General features: G+C 32.2%; 3 protein-coding genes across 3 annotated transcripts; 2 read left to right on the forward strand and 1 right to left on the reverse strand.

Moving 5' to 3' along the window:
• The first annotated feature begins 156 nt into the window (after positions 1–156).
• LOC139108714 (JNK1/MAPK8-associated membrane protein) lies at positions 157–2,063 on the forward strand. The gene is made up of 3 exons (XM_070667228.1): positions 157–1,118; positions 1,207–1,376; positions 1,442–2,063. The coding sequence occupies exons 1-3, from the start codon at positions 673–675 to the stop codon at positions 1,732–1,734; spliced, it is 909 nt and encodes a 302-aa protein (XP_070523329.1). The 5' UTR covers positions 157–672; the 3' UTR covers positions 1,735–2,063.
• On the reverse strand, positions 2,050–6,194 carry Cd98hc (CD98 heavy chain). The gene is made up of 9 exons (XM_070667199.1): positions 5,969–6,194; positions 4,815–5,190; positions 4,469–4,722; positions 4,269–4,394; positions 3,958–4,184; positions 3,706–3,886; positions 3,364–3,590; positions 2,574–2,723; positions 2,050–2,492 (listed from the first exon to the last, which is right to left on the reverse strand). Exons 1-9 carry the CDS (start codon positions 6,092–6,094, stop codon positions 2,414–2,416), a joined length of 1,746 nt encoding a protein of 581 aa, XP_070523300.1. The 5' UTR covers positions 6,095–6,194; the 3' UTR covers positions 2,050–2,413.
• Positions 6,195–6,393: 199 nt separating this feature from the next.
• On the forward strand, positions 6,394–9,378 carry LOC139108703 (RING-type E3 ubiquitin-protein ligase PPIL2). Its single transcript, XM_070667205.1, has 9 exons — positions 6,394–6,572; positions 6,679–7,048; positions 7,154–7,319; positions 7,400–7,554; positions 7,629–7,752; positions 7,859–8,007; positions 8,132–8,283; positions 8,366–8,698; positions 8,783–9,378. Exons 1-9 carry the CDS (start codon positions 6,541–6,543, stop codon positions 8,874–8,876), a joined length of 1,575 nt encoding a protein of 524 aa, XP_070523306.1. The 5' UTR covers positions 6,394–6,540; the 3' UTR covers positions 8,877–9,378.
• Positions 9,379–9,445: the final 67 nt, after the last annotated feature.

The following is a 9,445-nucleotide window of genomic DNA, read 5'->3' on the forward strand; positions in this document are numbered from 1 at the left end:
GAGAAATGTGCATTTTGCGTGATAATCGCTCGTATGTAGTACCACAGTGTACCAGCAGATTCCGTCCTTTTCGCAAAAACTGACGGCAGCTGAATAGATGAAGAAATTGGGTTATGTTACAGTTGGATTATTCAAGAAAGTAGAGAATGATTAAAGTTAACACAATTTTATAAAAAGATCTTAATAATATAATATAAAGTGCAAGATCAAAACAAGCTATGTAATCTAAATAAAGTGCGTAAAGTGAACATTTTTATTGTTAAATGGAGGTACATAAAAATGAGAACACTTGACAGTACATGTTTGTGCTATTTAAATAAGGACAAGAAATTAATTTTATTATTTAGCATCTAGAAAGATTCTCTGATTAGCAAATAAAGATTATTTCGTAAATAAAAATTAATGAATAGTAGATGAAAGACGAATATATAAAATTTAAAATAGAAGAAAGAAGGTCTTAACCTTTATTTTCTGTTACTCGTAATATTTAATTTTGACGAAGTAAAAAAAAAAAAAAAATGAAAACAATAAGTATGTAGCATGAAAGCAGATGGAAAAAAAGAATAAAACAGAATTGCATAAAGATTCATAAAAGAACCTATTAAAATTATGTTGAAAACTTCGTTTTATCGGATGTTTTGAAAAGCTTTCTCAAAAAAGCAGTGTTACGCCATGAATACACTTGCACGGTGTCCAGGATTATACTGTGGGAGAGAACTGCTCGCAGATGGAAATTGGAGCGATTGTGGGGCTTGTCCGCGTGGTTTTCGTACCAACGCGTCGTCGGCATGCGAGCCCTGTGAGGACACTCCAATACCTTATGACTGGCTTTACCTAGGCTTCATGGCTTTATTAGCCTTAGTTCTACACTGGTTCTGCATTGATATGATTGCAATGCGCCGTAATATTCCTAAAGAAGTGATTGCCCTTCATCTGTCTGCATTATTTGAAGTAATCTTGGCATCTCTCATAGTTCTGCAATTAACAGATCCTATTGGATCATTCAATATTAGGTCTTGCAGAGCAAAAAATTTGTCAGATTGGTATACACTGTTGCATAATCCAAACCCAAATTATGAAGCCACCTTACACTGCACTCAAGAAGCAGTTTATCCATTGTTAGTATTATATAATAATACAAAGCTTTTAAAAATTGCAATATGTATACTATACATCTTTATTTTACATGGCTTTATAATTTTGCAGATACACCATGGTTTTTGTCTTCTATGGGTTAGGAATAATCCTTATGTTATTAATAAGACCACTAATAGCCAAGAAATTTTTGCCAAAGCAAGGCAAATTTTCGATTTATGCAGCGTTGTATTTTTATCCAATTCTTGCATTACTTCATGCCGTGGGAGGAGGTCTAATATGTACGTCGCATATATTCTTTAAATGCCACATGCTGATTGCTAATTGTATATTTTTATTTTTACAGATTACTCCTTTCCTTATATTACTATTATCTTGTCGGTGATCTCGAATGCGGCACATTTCGCGTTTAAATTAAACCAAACGGTAAAATCATTGCTCTTTAGCTCTATCTCGGACATAAAAAATGTAATAGTAATTTTGGGCCATTGGTTGTTGCACGGATACGGTATAATAGCAGTTGCGACTCTTCGCGAAATCAGCATCCATCCTGCAATGTTGGTCTTAGTTGTGTTACCTGCTCTATTTTATATTATAACTGCAAGATTTACCGATCCACACAAACTCCATATCGAATAAATCTTTCGACTAAATTTCATGTACGCTGAAAGACAGATATGACGACGCAACTAGTGAACGTGATTTTATTATAACGTGTTGTGCGTAGAATTACACATGTACCGCACGTATATACCGCGCCGGCCGGTTTGCCGATGACTGATTTCTCCCCCGTTATCTTACTCCCTTCTTCTGCCGCCTAGGGTTACGTACGATAGCCGCCGTCGCCGCAGAAAACGTCATATCTGCCTTTCGGTGTACATACAGTCTTTAAGATTAATATATTTCGACTGTGTATTGTCTAAGGAAAGCATCAGGAATAAATAACAAACTGAATTTAATGCTTGCTACATATATGCATTAATTTTTACTACATATACATTGAGACACACTTCTTTTTTGCTATACCAATACAATGTATGTACGTAAGTATACAGTATACATGATTAAAAAAAACTTTTTTTTCATACTTTGTTTCAATCTACGAACAAGATGATAAATGTATTTAAATAAATACACATAATTTCATATTTTTACAACTTTGAGTTTCTATGATTGCTATTACTTCGAATTTTAACAATGCAATTATAATTTTCAATTGTTTAAACAAAGCTTGATTTCCGCGAGTTTTGTATATTGAAGCAAAAAAGCACAATCGTATATAACCGATTGCTTTCACGATTGAGTCTTTCTAGACTGATTATGACTCTTTCGGGACAAATGTTAAAACCAGTGTGCTCTTTGGTGATATGGGCACAGCATTAGATGGTAATTTTGTTCTGTAAAAATGAAAAAGTTTCGATATTAAGTTACATTATTGAACATAAAACAGAAATTTTTATAAATTTGAAAATCCTTACTTTATTACTTCCTGGTCTTGCTTATAGTTTGGACTATGCGCAACTACATTGATTTCTTCCGATATCCGCGGTATTCCGGATAGATTTATAGTGGCTTGTTCCGTTCCTGTCTGATATGCCACAAGATATCCGGGATTGCCGCTTTTTAGCCTAAAAATTCAATTTACATATGTATTAATATATTTTAAAATTTTAATTAAGTATACTGCAAAACATTTTATAACTGTACAAATGTAAATTATATATAGCTGTTGGTTTTATTGCATACGGTTTTTATAACAAAACTAATCACGTTATATTAATACATTAACTCACCAACTCCTGTTACATATATTGAAGCGTGAAAAAGGGAAAATCAATTTTTGATTAGTTTATTGTATTTATTATATGCAAAACTTTAATATTTTATTGTAAAACCGTACAAGATGCAAATTAAATGATAGATGTGTGCCAAAAGTACCGTGAGAAAATACAGAATAAGATATTTGACTCGGCACAAAGTCACAATTGCGTGCGTAAGAATGAAAGAAATTATTCAATTAAAATCTATTAACTTCTTCAGTCATGTATATAAAGATAGTATATTGTTGATCTGTCTTAAATCAGATTATTTAGTTACAAACAATAAAAGTAATAATTTAAACGATTAATTTTCGAAATTATTTAATCGATAATTAATTGTTAATAATATACTGTGCCAATTTGTTAAACAACGCTTTTAAGAATGGTTTACGAGTAATATTAATCTCTAAAAAAATTATTTCTTTTTTTAAAAAATTACAAGACTCACCTCGCGTACACGAAGACAGTCCCGTTTACGATTCGGAGAGTCGTATTTCCATAAAGGAATGTTAGACTATTTCGAGCACTGGATAAGGTTGCAAATGCATCTTTCGCGGACGTGACATCCTCTAATCGTAAAATTGGTGTACCTGGTAGTAACATAGTCATCAGTACGATACTATCAGCGTTGTCTTTAGGCATTCGTTGCCTTAAAGAACGTTGTTTGCCATTCACCTAAAATTAATATAGAAATATATACAATATTATTTATAAAAGTAAGAATTACAATTTATTTAATTATAACGACTAGAGCAATTATAAAATCACGTAACAAAATTATTATACTTACGTTCCACGCAGGCCAGGGCGTAACAGCAAGCCATTGCGATATACTTCTACGCAAATCCGTCGCGTTTATGTTTGCATTGGCTGTCGTAAGAAAATGTGAACTCTGTGGTAAATCAATCGTTGTCTTATCGTTATAAACTTGCAAGATATCCGCGCCAATGTCATCTTGTAAAGTAAACAGCCTGTAAATAAAAAAAAAACGTCAGTTGATTCATGCTAATAGCATGCAAAGCTGCGATAAAAAAAAACATACCCTTTGCCAGCAGTTTCGTTGCGAACTATTTCTTGCCATATTGATAATACTGCAGCATTCTCCGAACGATCGCGCGTGTGAACGTGTACTAACGATTGGTAATTGCTTGACTCAACGGGAAGAATGCTTCTGGATTCATCATGTAAATCTGGATCCTCTGTTAGATACTGTGTGTTTGCCAATCGAAAACCGCTAATACCTAGTTTCAGCCAGTGAGTCAAAATATCCTTAAATAGCAAATAAGAGAATAAGATATGAATCAAGGCGGGATAAATCGGTCGGTTAAATTTAAAGGTGTAAAAAAAACCTACTCCGAATTCTTTCACCACTGCCGGGTTGTTGTAATTCAAATCGGGCTGCGACTTATTAAACTGATGAAGATAATACTGGCCCCTTTGCTCATTCCATTCCCATGCGGATCCACCATACGTGCTTAACTGTGAGAATTAAATTCATATACATCACCTTTTTGAAATTAGAAAATTATTTGTTGTAAGCAAGAATAACTAACCCAATTATTCGGAGGACTTGGTCTTCCTTTTCCACCATCTGTGCTGGTTATTCCATCAGCCCAGACATAATAGGACGTGAAAGGATCTTTCTTTTCTACAGACTGTTTAAACCATGGATGATCTACAGAAGAATAATTGGGATCCAATTCTAAAAAGATTTGTTGGCTCTTTTCCTGTGCTGCTTTAATGAAATTTTCCAAATTACTGGTATTTCCTAAATGTTCTTTGATGGCTTTAAAATCTACAGCCCCTCCTGTTGTAAACAAAAATTTTATTACAAATATCTATTATAATTAACATAATGTATCTTAAAAAAATTAATGTGTGACATTTGAGTTTGCATACCATTTGCACTTTCTTTTACCAAGGATGAAAGAGATATAGCACTGATATGTTGATTTTTCAATTCATCCAATATAGGTATTCGAGTTTCTAAATCAATAGTAATATCTGAGACATCCAATTCAACAATGGCACTCTCTTCCCATAATTTTTTAGGCTCAGGAGCAGAGCACTTTGGTGCCATTACTATAATGGCTATGGCACCACCCAACATAGCCAACCAAATCAACCAGAAAACGACAAATAAGGCCCATCTCAATCTCACCCAAAATGGATCATTTGCAAATTTCATCAGTTCTTCTTTTCCCATTCCAGAAAGCACTTCCTTTACTATCTCAATATCAATTTTAGCATCACCATTCTCTGAGATAAATTTTACCTATTAAAAAAGCATACATTCTAAAATAATTTGGTATATATAATACATATATTTATTTGGTATAAATATACATATGTTGGCTTATTAAAAAAAAAAATTGTTAATATATATTGCCATAAAACAATAAAAAATAAAATGTATATATTAATATTTCTGTTCACTGCATATTTGGCAGACATATTTTAGAATGAGTTAAAAGCCTTAAGTTACATAAATGATGCAATTTTCATGACACTTACATACTCCCTATTTAATTTAATAATAATTCACGATGTCGTGATTACAATATAATATTATTTCGCTACAGTTAAAAAAAATTTGATACAAAAATCGCGTTAAAATAATTCAGACTGTTAATCTATGAAAGCGTATAGTACAAAAGCTTCGGTCATTGTTCGTTCGAGACGATCGATCGTTTCAACGGCTTCAATAGCGAGAGAGGCGTGTCCATCGTGTATGTATAAATTGCCAAAAAATAAAATAAGATCTTCCATTATTCCGTCACGAAGTGACGTTTACAATTTAATCACGATTGCTCATAATAAGCTAGCAAAAAAATAATTAAATTTTTAAGTTTAATTTTGCGTGGGATCGCAAATAACCGAGCTTAACAAATCTAGATAAAAAAAAAAAATGTATATAACATTCAGTCTTCCCTACTCGAGTCCCGTATGGAAAAAAAAAGAAAAGAAATATTGCAGACTTGTCCGAGAAAAATCTGGCTATGCGAGTTCGGGATCTCGAAATTAAAGTTGAGAATTTATAAAAAGAATCTCACCTCGGTGGTCTTCTCATCCTTCTGGTCCTTTAGGTCTTTCTCGATTGCGATCTTCGCAGCGCTATCCTCTTTAAGCATTCGCTCCTGTGCATCCTGATCCAAATCCTCGCCGTTCTGCTTACCCATGATAACGATAACGGTGTTGGGATCGTTGACTTTAATCGTTACGTTCCGTAGCAAAGATGCAACCTCCTTTACTGACTTAAACGTAACTGCATATGGCCTTATGGCAATATGGCTGCGTAGCAACGATAGCGAACCGACCCGAACGCCTAAGCGTCAGAGCGGTACTTTTCTCAATTAAACGACAAACAAATGGAGTATCATGTTATAGCGATTGGTTTTGCCATGTTTGTTCAATTCAACATGAACCAATAGAAAGACAGAAGGTTGTAACAAGGTATAACAAGACAGTATTTCTTTATAAATGACTATTCGATGGATAAACCGTGAAACTGCGAGGCGAGACTCTCGTATCAAACATTCGGGAGATATACACTTCGTTTAGCTATTCATTCATTTATTTCCTACAATATTTTCTTGTTTAAAGCGTTTAATAGTGTTATTTCAAAATGGGGAAACGCCAGCATCAAAAGGATAAGATGTAAGTTGCATTATTATTTGCATAACCATTAAATGATTAAATTTATTAAAGTAGACTGTACTTTAAGATCTCTTGCCTTTTCTGACAAGCTTCTCTGTGCTTTCAGGTATTTAACATACACAGAGTGGACAACGTTATATGGTGGAAGAAAATCTGGGACAAATCTGGAAACAAGTGAAGAAAAGACATTTAGACGGTTGCCATATGATCATTGTTGCTTGTCTCTACAGCCTTTTGAACATCCTTATTGTGATCCACAAGGCAATGTCTTTGAACTAGAAGCTATTTTACAATACATAAAGCAGTATAAGCATAATCCTGTAACAGGAAAACCATTAGATGCAAAAAGCTTAATCAAATTGAATTTTTACAAGAATAAAGAAGATGAATATCAATGTCCTGTTCTTTTTAAATTGTTTACAAAACATTCACATATTGTTGCCATCAAAACTACAGGGAATGTACTTTCTTATGAGGTAAGTGTATAAAATATTAATTTTTATTAATTTATTTTACTATAAATAGTAATATTATATATATATATATTTTTTTTTTTACTCAAAAACAAATAATTTTTTTAGGCTGTTGAACAGTTAAATATAAAAACTGGAAATTGGAAAGATTTAATGAATGATGAACCATTTACACGCAAGGATATTATTACAATTCAGGATCCAAGTGATGCAATGAAATTCAATTTATCCACATTTCATCACATTAAAAATAATATAAGAGTTGAAGATGAAGGTAAGCTTTATAATTGTACAAATATTTGTTTTGTGGTTTTCTACTTTTGCAAATTATATTATTTATATAATTTTTTTCAGAGACTGTGAAAGAAAGAAATAATCCAAATGCAAAATTAAAAACTGTATCAGTGGAGACCAAGGAGATTCTGGCGGAATTGGAGAAAAATTATAAACCGACGAAAAGTGAAAAAGATGAGACTTCATCTATGCAGAAAGCTGACAAATTTAATGCGGTTTGTATTCTATTTATAAAAAGCTAATGAATATGACATAAGTAACATTATTTATTTATATTCTTACTATTTAGGCACATTATTCTACTGGTGCGGTTGCTGCGGGATTTACTTCAACAGTAATGCCAGCAGAGACTACTCATCAAGCAGCTATAATCTCGGAAGATTTGGTGCGGTATGAAAGAGTTAAGAAGAAAGGTATGTTAACATGGCTGCTTATGTCGCTTGAATTAATGAAAATTGAAATAATTCTTATAATTTCCTTATTTATTAATTTATTTAATTTTTTTTTTTTTTTACTTAGGATACGTAAGATTATTCACAAATTTTGGAGCTTTGAATCTTGAGTTACACTGCGATCTGGTTCCAAAAACCTGCGAAAATTTCATAAAGCACTCCCAGAATGGTTATTACGATGGCACGAAGTTCCATAGATCGATACGTAATTTTATGGCAAGTACATTAAATACGAAAGTTTAATTCAAATGCATTAAAAAATATTAAATTAGCACATTCTTAATTTTTTTTGTTTTAATTTCTTTATTTTGTGTACAATTAAAGTATTTTTTTTCTACAGATTCAAGGCGGTGATCCGACCAACACAGGCAACGGCGGGAAGTCTATTTGGGGTAAACCGTTTGAGGATGAATTTAAACCGAATTTGATTCATCAAGGCAGAGGAATTTTGTCCATGGCGAACTCTGGTCCAAACACTAACGGATCTCAGTTGTAAGTTTAAAGATGAAATAAAAAACTTACATTTTGCATAATTACTTTGTGACTTTTTTAAATAAATTTATTATTATTTTAGTTTCATCACATTTCGATCATGCAGACATCTCGATCGCAAACATACAGTCTTCGGGAAGATTGTCGGAGGGCTTGACACATTGAATGCGATGGAGAGAGTAGAAGTGGATAATAAAGATCGACCAATTGAAGATATAATTGTACAAAGTGTCCAAGTCTTTGTGGATCCTTTTCAGGAAGCTGACGATCAGCTGGCTACGGAACGAGTCGTCGAAGCAGAACGATTGGCTCAAGAAGCAAGCCAGAATAGATCGACAGATAAAACAGACAAGAATGACACACAGAAAATCTATCGATCGGGTATAGGCAAATATGTAAAACTAGAACAGAAAAAGTAAGAACTTTTACATTTTTTTGCGAATTAAAATTTATTAACTACTTTATTTGTTTAATTCCACGTTTTAATTAAATTTTTTAGATTGGATAAATGGGATGGAAACGCAGAGCCTGCTACGAAAAAGAAAAAGGTTAAATCCAAAATGTATGGAGATTTTTCTTCCTTCACCTTCTAATAAGTTATTGAAAAATTTCTTTTAATAAATGTACAAATAATAATTTAGTTTATTGAAATAGAAATGAGTACAAATGATATTATATTTCAATGAAATAGAATATCATTTGTATATAGGTAAAGCTAATTCTGACGGGTGTACAATCCAAAAAAAAAATTAAAAGCGTAAAAATATGTAAAAATTATACATAAGAAATAAAAATTTATAGCGTATATTTAAGAATATGAATATTATTCTCAATATTCAATTTTAAGTTTTAATCTAGTACTAGACATATCGAGATGATGCGGATTAAATGTTCGATAAATTTCTGTGCATCAACCTATATTGAATCAAGTTGAGTTTCTTGGTGCAAATAAAGTTACTCAACGTGTTTAATTTGTAACAAGAAGCTACCGAGAATAAGATTAATTTTTTCTTAATTTTTTATTCAACTAATTTCATAAATAATTAATTTTTTTGTTTATTTTTAGCTTACTCCACCTTAGTTCAAATCCATTATTATTACAGTAGAATATTTGTCCATATTACTGTCCACACTTATTTAAATAAACCATAAAGGAAAACTA

Source organism: Cardiocondyla obscurior, linkage group LG15 (genome assembly GCF_019399895.1).
Source record: "Cardiocondyla obscurior isolate alpha-2009 linkage group LG15, Cobs3.1, whole genome shotgun sequence".
Taxonomy (NCBI): domain Eukaryota; kingdom Metazoa; phylum Arthropoda; class Insecta; order Hymenoptera; family Formicidae; genus Cardiocondyla; species Cardiocondyla obscurior.

What these genes read in the sequence shown, in the direction of transcription:
- LOC139108714 (XM_070667228.1), top strand. Translation starts at nt 673, where the DNA reads ATGAATACACTTGCACGGTGTCCAGGATTATACTGTGGGAGAGAACTG. An exon ending in CAAGAAGCAGTTTATCCATT is followed by an intron (nt 1,119 to 1,206) that starts GTTAGTATTATA and finishes ATAATTTTGCAG; the next exon opens with ATACACCATGGTTTTTGTCT. An exon ending in CGTGGGAGGAGGTCTAATAT is followed by an intron (nt 1,377 to 1,441) that starts GTACGTCGCATA and finishes TTATTTTTACAG; the next exon opens with ATTACTCCTTTCCTTATATT.
- Cd98hc (XM_070667199.1), bottom strand. Translation starts at nt 6,094, where the DNA reads ATGGGTAAGCAGAACGGCGAGGATTTGGATCAGGATGCACAGGAGCGA. An exon ending in GGTAAAAGAAAGTGCAAATG is followed by an intron (nt 4,723 to 4,814) that starts GTATGCAAACTC and finishes TGTTTACAACAG; the next exon opens with GAGGGGCTGTAGATTTTAAA. An exon ending in CAAGTCCTCCGAATAATTGG is followed by an intron (nt 4,395 to 4,468) that starts GTTAGTTATTCT and finishes TAATTCTCACAG; the next exon opens with TTAAGCACGTATGGTGGATC.
- LOC139108703 (XM_070667205.1), top strand. Translation starts at nt 6,541, where the DNA reads ATGGGGAAACGCCAGCATCAAAAGGATAAGAT. An exon ending in CAGCATCAAAAGGATAAGAT is followed by an intron (nt 6,573 to 6,678) that starts GTAAGTTGCATT and finishes CTGTGCTTTCAG; the next exon opens with GTATTTAACATACACAGAGT. An exon ending in GATCGATACGTAATTTTATG is followed by an intron (nt 8,008 to 8,131) that starts GCAAGTACATTA and finishes TTTTTTCTACAG; the next exon opens with ATTCAAGGCGGTGATCCGAC.